The sequence below is a fragment of the Chrysemys picta genome, chromosome 3 (genome assembly GCF_011386835.1).
Source record: "Chrysemys picta bellii isolate R12L10 chromosome 3, ASM1138683v2, whole genome shotgun sequence".
Lineage (NCBI taxonomy): Eukaryota > Metazoa > Chordata > Testudines > Emydidae > Chrysemys > Chrysemys picta.
Window position 1 is genome coordinate 80,870,480 of NC_088793.1, and position 21,841 is coordinate 80,892,320.

Below are 21,841 nucleotides of genomic sequence, written 5' to 3' on the forward strand. Positions count from 1 at the left end.
TTTTAGCAGTGCTAATTAATGGTTAGCAAACTGTTGTTTCACACAACAATTTTATGCTTTACATTTTTATTTTAAATTTCATGTAACTATACCTGCAACATAATGCATTCAGTAACCGTAGGCACCATACCAAGAATTTAGGGACTATTACATCTAAATTGAATCTGTGACCCTGAAAGAGTTCTTTTCAGATTTATCCTATTGGAAAAAGGAAAAAAATCCATTTATATAAATGCTGTTTCTGTGGGCACATATACTATTAGAGGATTTGGGGAGGAGGTTTTTAAACAATTTTCATATTAATACAGATTAGCAATTAAAACTAAAAACCTTTTTGAATAATGCTGTGAAGCAATTCACAGTGATCAATGTTATTAAAATGCTTTTCTGTATTTGTGGCAGCAAAATTATCAGTCATCTAATTGAAATTTTTCTCTTTCAGCTGAGGTGGGCAAGCCAGGTGTTAAATCACCTGGAAAGGTTTTAAAAAGCAACTTATGGTATTGTTGTCTATGCTAAAATATTTTTTCTGGGGCTATTTTGAGAAGTAGTTGAGGATCTGGGAGTTGCGTGTGTGTGTAGAGATACACACTCTGAGGAATTTTATGTGAGTTTAAGATGAATATTTAATTTCTTGAGATCTCAAACATGTTAGTGGTTCAGCTAAACAACCCGAAACCATAGAAGCCTCAGCCTTTCCCAAACAGGTACCCTTCTTCCCTTAACTGTAGTTGTCTTTGGGGCTTATTGGCCTTCAATTGCACCACCCTTCTTCCCTTAACTGTAGTTGTCTTTGGGGCTTATTGGCCTTCAATTGCACCACATCCTACCTCACTCAGTTTCAGGTTCTTCTATTTTTTCCTCTGCCCCCTCACCCCCACTAATGCCCTCTGAAAACATCTTATTCCTCATTTGTCCCACTTATCAGAGTGGAATGTTCCCTTCCTTATCAACTGCACTCATCCCTAGCCCTGTAAGCTCCCTTCCCCATCCTCCCCCCCCCCCCTTCATTTGAGACTTGAGAACCTTTCCTCCACCTTCTCTTCCCCTGTTACTTTCTTACTCTTTTAGCAGCTCTGAACTGGTAGTAAGAATCTGTGTCATATGGCTAGGTGGATGGTTAAGGCTCCCCATGGATAAAGAGTGAAAACAAAAGATGGCACAGTCCCTGCCCATGTTATGATAGACACATCCAGACCAGTCGCATGCAGGCTGCTCAGGCTGCTCCCTGAAGCACTCTTCCTCCCTCAGACCACTGCCTCCAAAGACAGATAATGAAGTGTGGAGAGGATGCCAACCATGCCCCTAGTCAGGTCCTCCATTCCTGGCATGACTGGTCAATAGACATGAGAAGCTCCACTGGCCTAGACACAAAAAAGGTGGATCGTCTACCTGCTCACACAGAGGAGGGATGTGTACACTATCAGATGGCTGAGCTCGTAGCTAGTATCTGAAAGTGCAAGAAACTGTGAGCTAAGGGTAGAACCTAGAACAGGGGTCGGCGAGCCGATTCTGAATGGCACACTGCCTGCCCGGTAAGAGGAGGAGAGGCGGAGGGGCCGGAAAGTGCCACGCTGGGGGAAGAAGTAGGGGAGGAGGGAAGCTTGGCTGCCGCAGGACCAAGCTTCTGCCTCCTGCCCGGCAGGGGAGAGCGGGGGGAGGGGGCGGTGGTCCCGGCCCCGGCCCACCGCCCACCGCTCTCCCCTGCGGGGGCAGAAGGCAGAAGCTTGGTCCTGCGGCAGCCAAGTTTCCCTCCTCCTCCGCTTTTTCCCACAGCTTGGTGCATTCCAGCCCCTCTGCCACTCTGCCCCTCCTCCTCCCTCTCCCTGCTGGGATGGCCCTTGCGAGCGGGAGGGGGAAGAGCGGCAGCGTGCACACAGCAGGGAGAGGTAGGGACGGGCCTGGGGGAAGGGGGTGGAACAGGGCATATCCCTCCCAGCCCCCCAGCACCCCCATGAGCCGAGTACCCCAGCCCTCTGCCCTGCACCTCCACACCCTCCCCAGCCCTCTGCCCTTACCTCCCCCCAACACCCACCCAGCCTTCTGCCCTGCACCTCCACACACCCCAGCCCTCTGCCCTGACCTCGAGTCACCCCGCTCAGCCCACTGCAGGCCTAGGTGAACAGAACCCCAGGCTGAAAGCGGGGTGAGCAGGCTGGCGGCGTAAGATCAGCATTTTAATTTAATTTTAAATGAAGCTCCTTAAACATTTTGAAAACCTTGTTTACTTTACAACAATAGTTTAGTTATATAATAGACTTATAGAGAGAGACCTTCTAAAAAACGTTAACATGTATTACCGGCACGCAAAACCTTAAATTAAAGAGAATAAATGAAGACTCGGCACACCACTTCTGAAAGGTTGCCTATCCCTGACCTAGAATAAGCTGTGTTGCAGTATTCCTGGCTCTTTGTCCTGTCAATATTTCCTGCTGTTCCCTAGTTCCAATGGCAAACACCAGCTTGTTCTGATGATAAACCCATACCATAGATTGACTCCATAGGCCCCTGCCAGCCCAGAGCCCATGATCTGTAGTTCCAGAGCTGACTTTGTCTAGCCCTGTATATTTTAAATACTGCCAAAAGGATAAAAAACAATTTGTATATGCTTTCATGGATATTTCTAACTAATACTATGTCAGCTTGGGAAACTCCTGGGATTTTCCTGGGGTCTGTGGATGATACAATATATACATATTTGATTCCATAGAGAATAGGCAAATAGCGTAATTTGGGTGGTAGCCAAATCTTCACAGCATATCTGTAGAATCACTACCTAATATATAATATTTTTATTTTCTGTTTACTCTGCTTCCCCATTTACTTTCCATAGTACTTTAGTATGCCAGACAAGGGAATAGGGGTTTTCAGTGAATAATAAAATCATGTACTGCATTTTAAAAACTTGGTTTCTCTACTGTTTCTGGGTAAACATGCTGGGGAAATTCATGTAATTGGAGCATTAAATGTTATCAGTTAAATCTTCTGAAATGTATCAAAGATCTTTCTCTCAGTTCAAGGAACAAATTTATCAATCTGAAGTCATACTAACTTTTACAGAACTTCAAAGTTAAGCTATCACTGTGTATCAGAGGGTCACAACTCAGGATGTCAAATTCAGGAGAGGCTCCTGAGAAATAGGGCAGACTCACCCAGAATTGGTGATTATTCTATCATTAAATTATATCACGTCAATAACAAAAGTGAACTGCTGTATCACTACACTGGTTAACAAGAAGCCAAAAATGCCCTCCTCTTAGGCATTCCAGCCCTTGGCTCACCACCCAGACACTGGACTTCATGATGAGTGGTTACTGAAAACCAATTTAATCCGATATAGAGTTCTTCAGAATCCCAAGAGATCAGCCATTTAGCCAAGTCAATATATAACACAGATTTTACCCAATAATCACACTGATGCCAATCCTTTAGTAACTAAAGGTGTAATACTAAAATAAGAGAGTTATAAACAGTTGATATATCATATACATACAAGTGATTACAACATCCTTATATCAAGTTTGATGCAGTGATGGAATAAACTGGTGGCTTGTAAAAATCTCTCTGGAATTACCCAAACAGATCTGGTATCACCAGTCCTTATTTAGAGTTTCCTTGTTAGAACTCCAGTCCAGAGAAATGAAGCAGAAATGAAGACAAAATGGAGATGTCTCATGTGCCTTTTTATATCCTCTGCCATGTGCATGGAATTTTAGTGTCTCAAACAAAGTCCACAGCCTCTGTTTGTGAAAAGTTGGAGTCCAGGGGCACATGAGCATATCACATATCCATACATGCTTTGATGACTCACAGAGGCAACCATTGCCCATATTCTTTCTGAGGCATCCACAGGAAAGGCTTACAGGGCAGGATGAATTTTTTTGATAGCCCATTGTGATCTGAGTGTCTTTACTGGGCCATCAGCACATCAGTCTGGCCCTAATGTAAATTCTGTCCGGGGAAATGTTACCCAGGAATACATGCGTAAGATACCAGTACATAGCCAATATTCATAACTTCACATACAAAGATGATACATGCATATAAACAAGATCATACTTAGCAAATCATAACTTTTCCACTGACACCTTACATGACATACTTTATACAAGATTTGTTGCAATTGTATAACAATGGTAATATCAATGATATAAATGACCAGATTCAATCATACAGCACCAGATAAGCATTATTTAGTTTGAGGGGATTTATCTTAATTTTACCAGTGTAACCCTTCTGCCAGGTGGCTAACGGCAGCAAAAAGGTCTGGGTTCATTATATAACTAGGGTTCCCTTTAACAAAGAACTAACCCAGCTTGAGCCCCCACCCAGAAACCTCAGGCCTGGTCTACACTAGGCGTTTATGTCGAAGTTAGCGCCGTTAAATCGAATTAACCCTGCACCCGTCCACACTGCGATGCTATTTAGTTCGACATAGAGGTCTCTTTAATTCGACTTCTGTACTCCTCCCCGACGAGGGGAGTAGCGCTAAATTCGACATGGCCATGTCGAATTAGGCTAGGTGTGGATGGAAATCGACGCTAATAGCTCCGGGAGCTATCCCACAGTGCACCACTCTGTTGACGCTCTGGACAGCAGTGCGAGCTCGGATGCTCTGACCAGCCACACAGGAAAAGCCCCGGGAAAATTTGAATTTGAATTCCTTTTCCTGTCTGGCCAGTTTGAATCTCATTTCCTGTCTGGACATCGTGGCGAGCACAGCAGCACTGGCAACGATGCAGAGCTCTCCAGCAGTGATGGCCGTGCAGTCTGGGAATAGAAAGAGAGCCCCAGCATGGACTGATCGTGAAGTCTTGGATCTCATCGCTGTGTGGGGCGATGAGTCCGTGCTTTCCGAGCTGCGATCCAAAAGAAGGAATGCAAAGATCTACGAGAAGATCTCTAAAGACATGGCAGAGAGAGGATACAGCCGGGATGCAACGCAGTGCCGCGTGAAAATCAAGGAGCTGAGACAAGGCTACCAGAAGACCAAAGAGGCAAACGGACGCTCCGGATCCCATCCCCAGACATCCCGTTTCTACGAGGCACTGCATTCCATCCTCGGTGCTGCCGCCACCACTACCCCACCAGTGACCGTGGACTCTGAGGATGGGATACTGTCCACGGCCGGTTCCTCAGACATGTTAGGGGACGGGGAAGATGAGGAAGGAGATGAGGAGGGCGAGGCAGTTGGCAGCTCTCACAACGCTGATTTCCCCGACAGCCAGGATCTCTTCATCACCCTTACAGAGATCCCCTACGAAGCGTCCCCAGCCATTACCCCGGACACAGAATCTGGTGAAGGATCAGCCAGTAAGTGTTGTAAACATCTAAACATTTATTTTTAACAAAACAGGAATATTAACAATTAAAAGAATGGGTTGTTCATGATTAGTGTGCCCTAGGCGCTTAACGGTTTAGTAAGGGGCAGTGCAAGTTTTGAAAAGAAATCTAGCAATGTCCGGTTTTCAGTGATTGTCCTGCACAAGCCGCTCTACTGTGTATTCCCTGCTACTGCAGCTACAGTAAAATGCGGTCTATATGTGCGGGGATAGAGCAGTAATCCTCCTGGGACATCTCGATGAAGCTCTCCTGGAGGTAACTTGAAAGCCGTTGCATGAGGTTCTTGGGGAGAGCGGCCTTATTGGGTCCTCCGAAGTACGACACGTTGCCGCGCCACGAGATTATCAGGTACTCGGGGATCATTGCTCTGCACAGCAGGGCGGCATACGGCCCTGGTCTTTGGAGGCTTTCCCGGAGCATTCTCTCTTTGTCGCTCTCGGAGATCCTCATCAGGGTGATGTCGGCCATGGTGACCTGCTTTTAATTAGGTAGGGGAATGTTAGTGTTGGGACTGCTTTCCCGTTCCTTTACAGAACTGTCACCGCTGGTTTGCAGCCACGCGGTGGAGGCGGGAGAGGGGCAGCCGAAAGGGATCATTCCCGGGGACAGCCGCGAGGGGGTGGGACAGGGGCAGAGTTCCCGCTTGCCGGATTGCTGGCAGCAGGGACTGACATTGATTTAAATGTGAAATGAGGCCAGTGGTAATATAAAAGTTTTAAACTGCCACAAGTGTACGGCTTACCATGTCTGCCTGCAACAGAAATTCCGTTGTGCTGCCTCGCTTCTCAAATGTGCTGTTCAAGACCCCAGGCACAGAATGCGAAGGCCGAGAATTTGACCTTGTGCTGAGTGCGCATGTGAAAGGTGCTGTGCATGGTCTTGTTCACAGAGAAAGACTATGTTCTTTGTTCACAACTACATTTATCTTTCAGAGGAATTCACTCCCTTTTTCCCATTTCCACAGCCCCGTCTGCGACTGTCTCACAACCTAGCCTGGAATCACACTCCCAGAGGCTAGCGCGGATTAGGCGTAGGAAGAAGAGGACACGGGAGGACATGTTCTCTAAGCTTATGGCCTCTTCCCAAGCCCAGGCAGCACAGCAGACCCAGTGGCGGGAGAACTTGACCCGAATGCACCAAGCCAACATGGATCGGGAGGAGAGGTGGCGGCAGGAAGACCAGCAGGCGACTCAAACGCTGCTTGGACTACTGAGGGAGCAAACGGACACGCTCCGGCGCCTTGTGGATGTTCTGCAGGAACGGAGGCAGGAGGACAGAGCCCCGCTGCAGTCCATCTCTAACCGCCCTCCCCCGCCACCAAGTCCCATACCCACCTCACCCAAAGTGCAAAGAAGGAGAGGCGGCAGAGTCCCTGCTAACTCTCACTCCACCCCTGCAGAGAGCTCTAGTAGCAGAAGGCTCTCATTTCCCAAAATTTGAAAAGTTCTTTCCTTCCCGCCTGACACAAGCCCACGTCCAAGTTTCACCTCCCAATGCCATGTGTAGTTGATAATAAAAAATTCGTTTCTGTTAACTACTGTTTCAATCATGTTCTTTTGGAGGAGGAGGGGAAAGGGGGTTGGAAATTGGACAGGACAGTCTCCTTTGGCAGGGTACATAGTCGGGGGCAGGCACAGCAGCAGGGCACATACACAGTGCAGTGATGCAGTGACTAGTTGCCCCGGTTAGTCTGGGAGGTTGTTTTGATGTAATGTTGGGGGGGGTGGGTTGCTCTGTGACTTTGTGGCGGGGGAGGGCAGTTACAGATCTTAAGCGCCGGTCCTTAGACAGGATCACAGAGCCACACAGCATGGGATCTGTAACCGTCCTCCCCCTGCCACAAAGTCAAATAGACCTCCCATACACACAGTCCCGATCAGGAGGGGTGACAGGCTCCGTTGAAACAAGCATCCCACCGCAGCGGAGCCTGTCAATCCTTGAGTTTAGAAGCTGCATTCGCATCACAACACTAGACCCGCCCCGCACCACAGTCTGCGTCCCAGTTTTAAAAAATTCCCGCTAAAACAGTATTAAAGAAAACGGTGTGCTTTAACAAAGTAGAACTATTTTTATTTCGACACGTGTGTTGGAGGGGGGGTGAAGGGGGTATGTAACTGGATAGGATAGTCAACATTACCTGGGTAAAGAAACGGGGGCAGGTTTAGCTTCTCAGTACACAAACTATAAAATCACAGGTTACCCTGCTCACTCAGGAACTTTGCTTTCAAAGCCTCCCGGATGCACAGCGCTTCCCGCTGGTCTCTTCTAATCGCCCGGCTGTCTGGCTGTGAGTAATCACCAGCCAGGCTATTTTCCTCAACCTCCCACCCCGCCAGAAAGGTCTCCCCCTTGCTCTCACAGAGATTGTGGAGCACACAGCAAGCTGCTATAACAATGGGGATATTGGTTTCGCTGAGATCACAGCGAGTCAGTAAGCTTCTCCATCTCCCCTTGAGACGGCCAAAAGCACACTCCACCACCATTCTGCACTTGCTCAGCCGGTAGTTGAAGAGTTCTTTTTCAGTGTCCAGGGCGCCAGTATAGGGCTTCATGAGCCAGGGCATTAGCGGGTAGGCTGGGTCCCCGAGGATGACTATAGGCATCTCCACATCCCCAACAGTTATTTTGTGGTCCGGGAAGTAAATACCTTGTTGCAGCCGTCTAAACAGACCAGAGTTCCTGAAAACACGAGCGTCATGAACCTTGCCCGGCCATCCCACGTAGATGTTGGTAAAACGTCCCCTGTGGTCCACCAGTGCTTGCAGCACCATGGAAAAGTAGCCCTTTCGGTTAATGTACTGGGTGGCCTGGTGGTCCGGTGCCAGGATAGGGATGTGAGTTCCATCTATGGCCCCACCGCAGTTTGGGAATCCCATCGCTGCGAAACCATCTATGATCGCCTCCACGTTTCCCAGGGTCACTACCTTTGGCAGCAGTACATCAACGATTGCCTTGGCTACTTGCATCACAACAACCCCCACGGTAGATTTGCCCACCCCAAACTGGTTCGCGACTGACCGGTAGCTGTCTGGCGTTGCAAGCTTCCACAGGGCTATGGCCACTCGCTTCTGTACACTCAGTGCAGCTCGCAACCGGGTGTCACTGCGCTTCAGGGCAGGGGACAGCAACTCACAAAGTTCCAGGAAAGTTCCCTTCCGCATGCGAAAGTTTCGCAGCCACTGGGATTCATCCCAGACCTGCAGCACTATGCGGTCCCACCACTCAGTGCTTGTCTCCCGTGCCCAGAATCGCCGTTCCACGGCATCAACATGACCCATTGCCACTGTGATGTCCTCGGCGCTGGGTCGCCTGCTTTCTGACAGGTCTGTGCTACTCTCAGACTTCAGGACATCACCGCGGTGCCGTAGCCTCCTTGCCTGACTTTTCTGCATCTGCCTCAGGGAAACCTTTATGATAAGCTGCGAGACGTTGAGAGCGGCCACAACTGCAGCGATGGTCGCAGCGGGCTCCATGCTCGGAGTACAGTGGCGTCCGCGCTGTCAATGACTGGAAAAGCGCGCGAACTGTTTTCCCGCCGGCGCTTTCAGGGAGGGAGGGCGGGAGTGATGGACGGATGACGACAGTTTCCCAAAAGCACCCTCGACTCATTTTGTTACCCAGAAGGCATTGCCGGCTACACCCAGAATTCCAATGGGCAGAGGGGACTGCGGGAACTGTGGGATAGCTGACCACAGTGCACCGCTTCGAATGTCGACGCTATCACCGTTAGTGTGGACGCACAAAGTCGAATTACTGTCCTTAGTGTGGACACACACGCTCGACTTTGCAATATCGATTACAAAAATTCGATGCAAGTAAAATCGAACTACTCTCGTAGTGTAGACAAGGCCTCAGAAAACTAAACATACCATCCCTGGGTGCTCTTAACAGGCAGAACTCCTCCTCCACAACCACTCCCAGGCTGTGTACAAACAAGAGAATCTTTATTTAGGGGAAAGGGAACACAGACATAAACTTAGGAAAACACAGCTATAGAATTTATATGCAAACAGATTAAATTACCCAACCCCTTTCAGTAACTTTGGCAGTAACCGATCTAATTCCCTTCCCACCTGCCTGTGACCCCTTCCCACCCACCTGTGAGAGTGTCCCACAGGTAACAGTCTTTTGATTGCACCAAACCCCACTCATGGCTTTGATCAGTGAATAACTACTGCTCTTTGCAGGTCTGTCACAAAGACCGGCTTGCCTGGTCCAGCCTGAAGGCACCACCACCTAAATGCAGCTTAGCGATTGAACTTTATTAAGGCCGTCGATATGTGAGACATCACAGGAGCCCACTCAGCTCTGCTGCTGCCCTAGGGTGACCAGATGTCCTGATTTTATAGGGACAGTCCCGATTTTTGGGTCTTTTTCTTATATAGGCTCCTATTACCCCCTACCCCCGTCACAATTTTTCACATTTGCTGTCTGGTCACCCTATGCTGCCCTCTGTAATGGCTCTCACAGCAAAGTCCTCAGTCTGCATATTTTGCTGCCACAGAGGGCTCTGCACAGGCTCTCCAGCGACCTCTGTAGTAGAAAGAAAGCCTGAGACATGAGTCTTGTATAAGAGGCCTGAGGCCTGAACTAAAGTAGTGGTCAAGCCTTGCTGGTATAAAGCAAAGTTAGCAAAAGTCAGGTTTTGAGCAGAAGTCAAGCCCTCTTACAAAACATGCCTGCTTGAAAGTTCACAGAACCTAGAAAGAACAGGGCTGGCATGGGCAGCGGGTGAAACTTCCCCTTGTCCTGCCTCTTCTGCCCACATCCCCGCCCACACTCCACCCCTGCTCTGCCCTAGGCCCTGTCCCTGCCCATCACTGACTCGCCACTCACCTCTTCACCCCGCCAAGATCCCTCCTCCACTCACCACCTCCTCTGCCCGCCCGCTGCTCACCTCTTCACCCTCCCACCCATCACGAGACCCCACCACCACTACTTGCTGTGCAGCTGGCTTGCTGCTCGCCTCCTCACTCTGCTGCTGCTCCCACCCCGTGACACCCTCTCCCCTTTTCACCTTAAAGCACTAACAACATTCCCCAAGGGAATTGAACAAGCAACAGGTATAGCTCAATTGCCAGATAGATTCTCTTCTGCGTGGCAGGGATTCAGTGTATGCTGTATAGAGAGAGACGAAAAGCCAGGCTACCTGGCCAACCTGAAGCCTAATCTCTCCTTTTGAAAAAGTGCTTGTCATTGACAGCCTGCATTAAGGCAGTACTTTAATCACCTTTCTTACACAGAATTCCCTGCCAGACTCGTTTACTTAAACTGGGTTTGAATAAAATGACTAGATCAAGAAATAAACTCACTGGCTATGTCAGGGCCTCCTTGAGCCAGGTTAGCAGTTACTTCTTCTGAGTACAAAGAATAACTGAAGGATCGTCATTTGGAAACTGTTTTTAACCCCAATAACACATTTTCCTACAATATAAAAACCAGCTGAATGTGGCCAAAGGCTTCCTGGGCATTGGCAAATGCCTGTTAAATGGCTTCATTACCACTTAATCACTCTTAAACAGTTTCAGTGATCTCTGCTACTTGGTCTCTGGAAGGGTTTTTCCACTGTGTAAAGTTACTCAGAGATCCCCTCCCCTCACCTCCTCACTCTCCGTCTGCCGCTCGCATCACACACACACACACACACACACACACACCCTGTGCCCCACAGGGGTAGGGGAGGGGGTGAGGAGAGACGTGGCTGGCAGCTGTGGGGACCTCCAAGGAGGGAAGAGGTGGGATGGAGGAGAGGAGAGGAGGAAGACTCCAGGCAGCAGCAGCAAGCCATGGGAGCTTCAGGGAAGGGTCAGAGCAGGGAGGGGAAGAAGCCAGGGTGGGGAACGCACCACAGGTGTTGGGCAGCAGGGATGGTTGTGCTAGGGGAGGCAACGCCTCCCCTTGCCTATTATACTGCCTCGCCCGAGTGCTGGCATTGCAAAAACACACACATTCCTAAGAAGAATTAGGCACAAGACGCTCATGCAAACACGTTCCAGAAGGATAGTACCAGAACACCCCGATGCCAAAGATGGTACAAACACACTCTCCAAAAATAAGTACACGCTGACCCCCCTTCAAAGATAAGGCCAGGATGACAGGGTGATGAATAAAGATGTTTGATTGAATCAACATGTACATGTAACCACTTCAGAGGGACAATATGTAAATTGTTTGTATCAGTGTATAAAGAGGGGTCTCAGAGGTGGTTTCTTTGTCCAGCCAAGGGGAGAATGGAAAGTCCTGTCATGCACTAAGCTGGTCCATTGTAACGGACACACATGTGTTAGTGGTCCTATAGAATCTATAGGATATTGGAACCATGCTTTCATGACAATGAACCTGGCCTGGTGCCTTCACTACTGAAATGGGTTTATAATCTTTCTGGGCAATTTGGTCAAAGTCTGCTGTGTCGGTTATTTGTGCAGAGCTGAGAATACACACTCATGCAGCCAACGACTAACTGCAATGTCTTCATTCTGCATTGTCTTCGCAGTGAAATCCCCAGGAAGAAGGGAGCTAAGAGCATACAAGACCCTGGAGTAGAATCCTGATTGCATGGCAATGAGCTCTTTGCCACAAGGTAAGAGTTCTTTCCCCTTTCGAAGCCTCTCTGGGAGACTGCTGCTTCCAAAGTTCAAGTTTATGTGAGTTCTAATGACTGCCCAAGTGCCACTAGAGGAATTCTGGGTAAGTGACAGAACTTTTCCCTTTTCACCAATAGAGAGAGGAGAGAGCTCCTTTCCCTCTGGAGCTTCAAGCCATAGGGCTTGCACTTAGAATTTCCAAGACATCTGATTAACATCTAGATATTATAGTAGCTGGTGTATTGGAAGCATTGAGAGACTTTTCATAGCTACAATCATTTGGAGAAAAAAGAATCATTAAGGGGCAACCCCTTATTCACACAGGACATAGAAGGACTACTTATGAGAGCATTTGCTCATAAGTGTGAATAAGTAGTCACAATCTGGCCTTATGAAAAGTTTGGTTACATGAAATCAGGGGGGAAAAGATTCTTTATGGTCTTAAAATATATTCAAAATGCTTCATTTAGCATCACATAGACCTTGTGAGTTTATATCCACAGATGCTGTAACAAATGGGGATTGTGTGTTTTTAACCCACACATATAGCAGAAAAATTTACCTCAGGGTAGCGCTCCCACTGAGGGCTCTAACCTCCACTTAATCTTGGAGACTAAAATCCTCTCCCCTGCACCCAATTTGAGTAATTTATGTGGGTGCTGGAAACTGAAGGAAATAAAAGCGGGGGGGCTGATTATCTCATGCTGCACTTTATGATTGCCACTCAGGTCTAATTAAGGGAGCAGTCTCAGTTGCCCTAGTATCCCTCATCCACAGGACAGAGGAAACGCCAATGTAACTTCTTTACCCTTTCTGCTGCAAGAGAGCCCTTCACACTCACAGGACAGTCAAGGGAAAGGAGTGGGGCAAGTTTTTATCCTTACAGGCCCTAAGTCAGGGGTAGTCAATAGGCTGACTGGGGGCCAAATCCAGACTGCCAGATGCTTTTGAACAGACCCTGAAATCTTTTTATTTACTTATTATTTGTATTATTTTCTCTGGAATCTGGACCTTGCCCAAGAAATTTGGACCTTGACAAAAAATAATTAACTACCCCTGCCCTAAGTGGTACATAAGGCCTCTTACACTGGGGAGAATATCACCCTAAGTTACTAGTAGGAATTTAAAAATCACTTGTATCTCATTCAAAACCATGTGCAAAAAATATGCACTTGCACATAAACTCTATATAGCTGATCTGCAAAACCTAATTCTTTGCTTCATTAGTCTGTCTAAAGAGAAGCAGAGAAACTCTGGTCTGCTGCTGAAGCTATCAAACTATACTCATTTGCTCCACATCAATATGTAGGTGTGAGTGCATGAAGGCAGAGGTTATTTCCAGTCTGTATTTATCACATTAACTTGAGTGGATTGATGGTAACAGAAAAATTCATAGAAGGTGATTTTACTCTCTTTTCAATTTAATAATAGAAACTTTTGCAACTATGAGTTCCATCTCATATGTTTGTTAATACTAACTAGTTATTATGCAAAGTTATTTTCCTGATGTAGTCGAACTGGGAAATACCATTAATTCTAATGATATAGTTTCTCTTCGTGAGATGTATTCAATTCATCATGCCATGTTATTTAAATTAAATAATTCTAGTAATATTAGCTGGTTTCACACCATGGAAAAATATTCCTGTAAGAATCTATGTAACAAACAGTATTTATTTTTATACACACATTACATTATACCATAATGGGTAAGTACAGTGTAGTAATTATAATTCTTAATTAACAAATAACAGTATACTCAAGAACTTCTTTTAATTTATGAATTTTTTTTCAGGTATTTCTGATATGGTACTTTATTTTAGAATGGCATTTTTGTTACTTTCAGAGCTGCTAGAGACAGTGCTCCTGTCTTTGCCACTAGAAAAAAAAATTCACAAACCCTTACATTTGGAAAGCATTCGTGAACAAGGCAGAAGATGCACAGTTGCTCCTAAATGCATTCTCTGTTTTACACTAAGATGTACAGCACATATACAGTTACACAAATACAGTTACTCTACATCTGTACCTTTTGGATCAGTTGGTACTATAAATTTATTCTCCTCTACGAACAAAAGGAGTGCATCACTTCATCCTCTGTACTCAGTGCCCAAACAGATATTCTCAAGGGAATGAACCGTCTTTTACTAAAAACTTTGTAAAAAACTCTTATTTTCTTCTAAAAATTAAACACATTTAAATTTATGGGGTAGGCTAAACATGGTCCTCTTTCTGATAGCATTTGCTCTCCTTGGAGGAAATCTTTTTTGATTAATAATAAACTGAAAGTTGGCAATTTATAATTAAATAGCAAAATACAACTGACTTGGGAAAGGAACATCCTTCACAACACCACTAGCAGTAGGTGCACTGGGACTGGATGATTAAAAGTGTGCACAAACCCCTGTGGCAAAGTTTAAAGTCATTCCCTAAATCATTTATTGTAGTCTTACTACAAAGAAAAAAAAAGTTCAAAATTGACAAAAGATAATAAGCCATGCAGACACGAGCATGTAAGTAAACAGGTTGGTGGGCAAAACAGGAAATGTGTATCTAAGCTATTGCACAAACACTTTTACTTTTCTATATGTTAGGAGCTAAAGGAGCCACATGCTTCCCAAAGCAGTGAGCATCTCTAAATAATTGATTGCTTACTTCTGCACAGCACCTCTTAGGCTGACGCACATCAACAACACACTTCACAAATCAGAACAAATCACATAGAGGCCAGTAAAAAAAAAAAAAAAAGCTACAGTGATTTAAATTCTGACAAGGATTTTGAGTGTAACTCTTAGCAGAAAAGAATTCTTCAGATGGGGGCATATTATGCAAAGAAAAAACTTTAAAGAAATGAGAGGTTTAAAAAGACCTATTAAATGAGCTAATTCATCACCTTGTCAACACCTCTTTTATGCAATCAGCAGTCCTACTGTGTGAGCTAGACAAGAAGTCCTCAGAAGAGAAACAAACCCATACAAACTGATGGAGTAAAAAAGGTAAAGGACAAAAGCTGTACACAGCAAAGTCTAGAGCTTTGGACACACTGAGGGAAGTCCAGAGTAGAGGAAATGGCAATTGTTTAGTAGTAAATTTACACAAATCAGAAACTCTGTCAGGATAGCACAGACCACAACCTGGAGTTTTTTTGAGGTAGTAAGACAATGTTTTGACAATTATATTCTTCCCATCCCCAACACCTCAAGTGTAGAAAATTCTTGAATTTCAGCCATTTGAGACTTTGCCACAGGCTGAGGCATTTTCGGGTTGCAAAGACAAATAGGGAGGGTGAACACTAAAGATGATAAACAATTTGAAAGAATGTTATAAATGGGTCCATTAAACAGCAGCTAGACAGTCCTTAATTTTATTTTGGTATATGCAAAAACAGCCAGTGCCAGCCTTTGCCACACTGACTTTTACTAATGTGCTTTGCATGACTTAAAATGCCACTGGCTGATTTGAACAGGGCAGCAGGTCAATTTCTCTCTTTGGGAGATTACGTCTGTGAAATCTATCAAATCTAACTACTTGATGACTTTGAGAGACAATTCTTCCAAGTGTCAAAAGACTAATCGCCCAGCGGGTCTTCGGCAATGCTTTTATATACAACAGGTACTGTTCAATAATTCCTAGAAACCATGGCCAGGGATGTGATGTATGCCTTTATGGAACAACTGCATCCAAGATATTTCTAACTGAGGAATAGTAATAGTCAAAATAATCAATCAGATGTGGAATCCGGTAGAGAAAACAAACCAAAACCCAGTGGATTATGCAAGTGTGAATGGTATGTGACAATAATTGATTTAAAATAAAGTTAGAATAAAAACACATTAAAGGGCTTAACCATGAGCCTGGCTGTACACTATACAGGGCAGTATGGGGATGGAAGGAGCATCTTTATTCTCCTATTCAGGCTCCCCACATCATCAGAGCCTTGCATAGGAGTGTGAGAGTAGTTGCTACGAGGCTGCTATCCCCCGCCCTGTGCAGGTGCACGGGGAGTGGACAGAACTTTGGTTCTGACTTCACCATGCCAGTCAACACTATTGAGCCAATGCAGAAGGGGAAGTAATCTGCACCAGGAAAAGAGGTGACTTGTCTTACTTCCCTCAGGGAATAAGTGGGCAGTAAGGACTCAACTGTGACTTTGAATCACAGTGTGGTCCCTGTTGTTCTCCTGGTATGGCAGCTACACACTGCTCTTTACTCGGGCTCAATTATAAAGGTGCCAAGCCAGCCCTATGTAAACTTCGATCAGAAAAGGTTGTTGGTACAGAAATGATGCTTGATGATAATCGATAATAAGAATAGAGATTGTGAAATCAAGATAAATAAAATAACAGATTGCATCTTCCAGCTACTTTCTGCATTTCAGGACAGTGCAGCGTGTATTTGGAAAATTTGTATGAAGAAAGGGAAAACCCATTTTCTTCCAACACAATGTATTCATCCTCAGTGTCAAAACACATTAAGAAACAAAACTGATCTGACTGCCTAATGAGGTTCTATTCAATCAAGAAAGTCACATCAGAATTCTCCATTGTCCCTTGATGTAGCCCATTAATTTTTAGAAATGATATCTGAATGATGTAAGATACTAAGACTCTTTCCTCTCATAGAAAAACTTCTTACTTTCTCCAAGAAACACACACTTTGAAAATGTATCTTTCTATTAGAAAAAGTAGTATTTAAAGTAATGAAGATTTCCACATTTCCCCTATTCTGTATACCCTGGGGATATTGTCTGGATCAGTTTATGTTTATGACTATAAAGTTCTAAATTTCTTCTACAGCAATATCTTACGACAAAATTCATAAAATAAGTCTCTTAATGTGTATTCAGAGATTGATTTAAAAAAACATTAAATGCACACAAGGCTATAAAGTAATTACATTTATGAAATACTTATTGACATAGGAACAAGACCCGTGGGAGTATATTTCTCAGAAATAATGTGCCTTACATCATAGCAATGCCCTTTTGCAGCAAAATATATAATACTTTCAAAAACATGTACAATGTGACTATTATTTCTAATTAAACTCTAACAGAAAAATTAAGAAACAAATATATAGTTAATTAATATAACCTCTCAGTATTTCATATACAAATGAAAAGAATAAAATAAGTCTGATCTTTAGATTTTCACATTGTGTATTATGTCAAAGATGAATAGTCAACATTTTGCACTCAGATTTTCAATGGTTTTAGCCAAGAGATTAAGGTGCTATTAAGAGCTGTGATTTAAAAAAAAAATCTCAAATATGTGAAAGGTCAAATATTTATTAGAAATGAGTTCTCATATATATGACAGCAGAGATAGTAGGAAGAACAAGAGCTATACTCAGATTCTGCAGAACAGGGCTATCATGCTACATTCCAGAGATGGGACAAAGCCACAAAGCTCAAACTTCCACAGATCAAAATGGTGTTATTTCACATTCACTCTGCTGAAGTGTAAGCAACTACACCAGGTGAAAATTGTGGAGGATTACAGGTCCTGCTGATGTCATCAGTAACCAGAAACTCCTGAGAATGTACAATGCAGGGATAAAGGGAGAACATAGACACAAATGACAACTCCTGAATATCACAGGTATTTTGATGCAACTACTCTGTTTTGGAACCTAAATATTAAGAAGGTACAGAAAAAAATCTGGTGAAATATATTCATCACCTGAGGAATTTGAATGATAAGATGGAGAGAGAAACTATCCCTGCTAGTCAATACTGGAAAGGCCTGAGATGGAGTGATAATGGCCATCCAATAAACACCAAAAAGGGCTTAGGAGAGTCACGTTCAGTTGAGATGGGCTCAGTGGAGCCTAATATATCTCTGACTCATTTTTGCTCAAATGAAAGAGCATGTAAGTAAAGGCTACTTTTATTTGCTACTCTGAAGTTCCTTCCATGCCTGTGCATAGGCTTTGGCTTATGGTAGCAGCTGGAATCAACAAGAATATAACTGGAGGTGACCAGGAGTCCTTGAAGGAGCCCTCTGAAGGCACTAAAGAATGCTGCTCATACAAAGTTGAGCCATGGGGTTGCCCACCCACTGACTGCTTAGATCAGCACCCTGGCGGCAGGAAGCGGCGGCCAGCACATCCCTCGGCCCGCGCCGCTTCCCACAGACCCCATTGGCCTGGAGCGGCGAACTGCGGCCAGTGGGAGCCGCGATCGGCTGAACCTGTGGACGCGGCAGGTAAACAAACCGGCTCGGCCCTCCAGGGTGCTTACCCTGGCAGGCCGCATGCCAAAGGTTGCTGATCCCTAGCATAGAAGTATGGGCTAAAGCACACAATCTGGCCTGATGTAGACAATGGAAACTGGCATCCTTCACATCCCAGTGTTAATTTCAGCCTTACTGAACCAGCACATCGACCCATTATCGTGGTTCCTTATTATTTTCACAGATATGATGGTATTTTAATATCCTGCTATTTCTGCATGTCAGAATCAAAGATAGGAATGTCAGCCTACCAAGCACATCTGTAGGACAGTGCAGTATCAATGGCTATATCATAACTCAGAGCTCCAAAATATTAACATGAGTGCTTTGACAGGGAATCTCAGGACAGAAGAACTGGACAATCTTTTAAAGAATACAACCCAAAATATCTTCCTATATTGGTCTTTAATCTTTTTTTATTCGTGAACTGACATTTTGTAAAGTACATTTTAATGGGACATTACAGATCTGCAGCAAACTATTCACCAGAAAGAAACTGTCTAACCTTCAAAAGGTATCAACCTAGTTCTAGAAAACTTTTGTAGACTTTAAAGACTCAACACTCATTTATGGTGAACATCCCTGCTGCCTTTGATAAATAATTACTCAGATGCTTCTGAGCAACATTATACATTTTTATTATTTGTTTCAAGTAGCATTTGCAGTGTGGTAGGCACTGTACAAACACAAAACAAGGCACATCTCCTTCCCTGAAGGCCTCACAACCTAAAAAAGAGAGAACAAACAGCTCAAGGGTGGGAGGAATAACAAATGAAGTGACCAAGTAGTTATTTACCATATCTTGTAAGTTGGGGTCTGGGGTTTAGTTTTTTTGTATGGTATTCCTGTATTACTCTATAATCACTGTTGTAACCTGTGAGTGTCAATGTAGACATGGATCATCAGGACGAATCTGAATGAGTTAAGGGCAGTGACCTTGCAGACCAGTTTAAAAATGGGTATTCTATGCACAAGAAGGCAACATAGGGGAAATCACAAAGATGTGTTAGAGAAGTGGAAAGAGCATATCAAGACATGAATCATTGGAGTGGAATGGGCCAACAGGTGATGAAAATAGGACTTGAATAGACATGTAGAGAGGGACAGACTTCCCTGGCTCAGGTATAATATCTCCGTTCACTCACTGCCTACATTCCCACACATAGTAAAACCCCTAAGGACTTCTAAAGAGTTCCATGGGAGTTCTGCAGAAGAGTTCTGCATAATGAATGCTACAGGATCGGGGTCCCCTCACACAGGCCTCAAAGTCTACAGGAGTAGAGAAGTCCCCAGGAGCAGCTTCCTCTTTCTGCATACCTTAGGAAACTCAACCTTTTGGAAATATAGTACTATAAAGGTCAAAGAAACATTAACTCCACCCTTCAGAGAGGCCAGCCTCTCATATTATTTTTTGTCCCCCCCGCAACTACATTTTAAAGTGTGTTATTTTTGGATTAAGGATAATTAGATGTTTCCTTCTATACTTTAGACATCTCACTGAAGAAGGTCCATCTTTTATAAGAAGATTACCAGTATGGATGTCCCCTGCATATTTCAAATGGCAACGCTAAGAATAGGACATTGGGCTATGGGAGCACAAGTACTCTGCTATAGTTGTGCTTCAGAATGATTTTTCTGATGTCAGGGACTCTAAGAGAATAAGGGAGGGGGCTATCTCCAGAAGTCCTCATAAGCTGCCACATCCCCCAACTGCAATGGATTGTCTACTCTGGTTTATTGCATTGGGTTAGAACACAGCCTTGAGGAACCATTGAAGCTAACATAATTGTAAACACTCAGGGCTTCATTCTCTACTCAGTCCCAGCTCAGCTCAGAGAGAGTGCAAAGGGAAGATTGCAAGGTAGTTTAGGGCTGCTCAGCTCTATTGCAAGTAGGGGCTGAATAGGTGCTGCCCTAACTTACATCACTTTTATAAGGGAGTTAACTACAGCAGAGTTCCTCTCAGCCAGGCCCCCACCTTTATCCCTCTCTATCCTGTCCCTGCTCCGCCCCTTACACACCCCTTCCTTTTTAATCTTATGCCAGGGGCTGTGCAGGGCATCTGGAACAAGAGGTAGTAAAGCCGATTCCACCCACTTTACATTAGCAGAGAGTTCCCCTGCTGGGAACTCACGACTGGGAGAATTCTCTACTGGTTTCTCCCGCTGCTTTAAGCCAGCACAAAGTGATCTTAGAGGTGTGATGTCAATTTTTATCCCTCTTAGCATTTCCATTACTAATACCCATTTTCTGGAGCGCTTTCCTACAGATACTAAGGATTTCCAGATTGTTATGGAAAGTGGCAGACTTTCTGGCTTCTGCACTCTTTTCTTCTCTGTCCTACAGATGAATATGGAAGGGTGGAACCTGATGCAAGAATGCTCCATTTGATGGAAAATTATCCCAGTCAAAATGGCTCCTTAATAATTTAGCAGAAACAGAGAGCTATAATAGAATCAACAATAATCCTGCTGTCAGACATTAGGAGAATGGCCTCACATCAGAACAAATAGAGGAATTGTTTCTTTTTTTATCATATCTCCAAAAATGAGTCTGTGAATGATCAGCACAACAGACTATTAGAGTAAAATAGTCATTTGATAAGGTTGGATAAACCAGTTTTCTTCCCCTTCAAAATATAAAGGTGTATTAACTGAAGCCTTGTTAGCCAAAGAGATATTATCTAATGATGAAGCCTGTAGCACACTGGGGCAGAAGTCTTCTACATCTTAACATTCCTGAACACTCCTGCTTAGAAAAAGGCAGTTTGGCTGAAGTTTTGCAACAGTTCAATCAAGTGGATAAGCTGTTTCCTGTGTGGTCAACCTCTTTGTATAAATGCAGTGCTTCTGTGGACAAACTCTTCTCCTGTGTAATAACCTAACACCACATGTGGTCCCTTTCCTTTACATCCTGAAGGCATAAAACTGAGCAGTATTTCTTCTGAAGTGAAATATTTGACTTCTGATCTTGATAGCCTAAAGGCATAAAACTAAGCAGCATGGCATAATTGAAGAGGTGAAATGGCATGTATTACTAGTCACAGCAAGACAATCTCAAACCTAAATTTCCTTCACTGAATCAGATGGGCACACACCATACATGTGTTTACAGACTCTGGGTTCCAATTAAATTGTAAAACCCCCACGATCCCTCTTTCTTGCAAGTGGCTTAGATTTTAAATTCACCTTACACAACCCCAGTCTACAAGGCATTGCACTTTTGGAATCAGTTGCAAAAAAGCCACCAGTATTTTATTCAAGTAGTTGTACAACCAGATTTGTTCCAGGGGCAAATCCTGCTCCTGTAGCCAGAGAGGTTCCAGTATGGCCCCACTGCATCAATGAGGATTTGTAGGTGGCACATATCCTTTTGTGAGGCACAGGACACCACTCTGCAAGGATTTCCTGCATGATCAAATTGTGTCTGAGATTACAGGATGGAGAGCTTCTCCCATAACACCACAAAGTGTTACAAATGTACAGTTGCTGTCCAATGAGATGCATATGTTTAAAAAACACAATATGGAAAGTTACTTTTTATGCACCCCAGACATCAAGATCTTTAAGTATATGCCTAACCTTAAGCACGTGAATATTCTTGCACAGGTGCTTAAAGTTATTTATTATTTTAAGTCTCTCATTGAATTAGGGATTTATGACCAGATTTTCAAAGGTATTT

The 21,841-nt window shown here is 44.4% G+C and overlaps 1 protein-coding gene across 1 annotated transcript; it reads left to right on the forward strand.

Moving 5' to 3' along the window:
* Positions 1–4,338: 4,338 nt before the first annotated feature.
* Positions 4,339–8,104, forward strand: LOC135982287 (uncharacterized). The gene is made up of 2 exons (XM_065588262.1): positions 4,339–5,313; positions 6,308–8,104. Exons 1-2 carry the CDS (start codon positions 4,737–4,739, stop codon positions 6,781–6,783), a joined length of 1,053 nt encoding a protein of 350 aa, XP_065444334.1. The 5' UTR covers positions 4,339–4,736; the 3' UTR covers positions 6,784–8,104.
* The last annotated feature ends 13,737 nt before the right edge of the window (positions 8,105–21,841 follow it).

Bases quoted from the DNA above. Each gene is read 5' to 3' on its own strand.
- LOC135982287 (XM_065588262.1), top strand. From the start codon at position 4,737: ATGCAGAGCTCTCCAGCAGTGATGGCCGTGCAGTCTGGGAATAGAAAG. The intron at 5,314-6,307 runs GTAAGTGTTGTA...CCATTTCCACAG, and splicing joins ATCTGGTGAAGGATCAGCCA to CCCCGTCTGCGACTGTCTCA.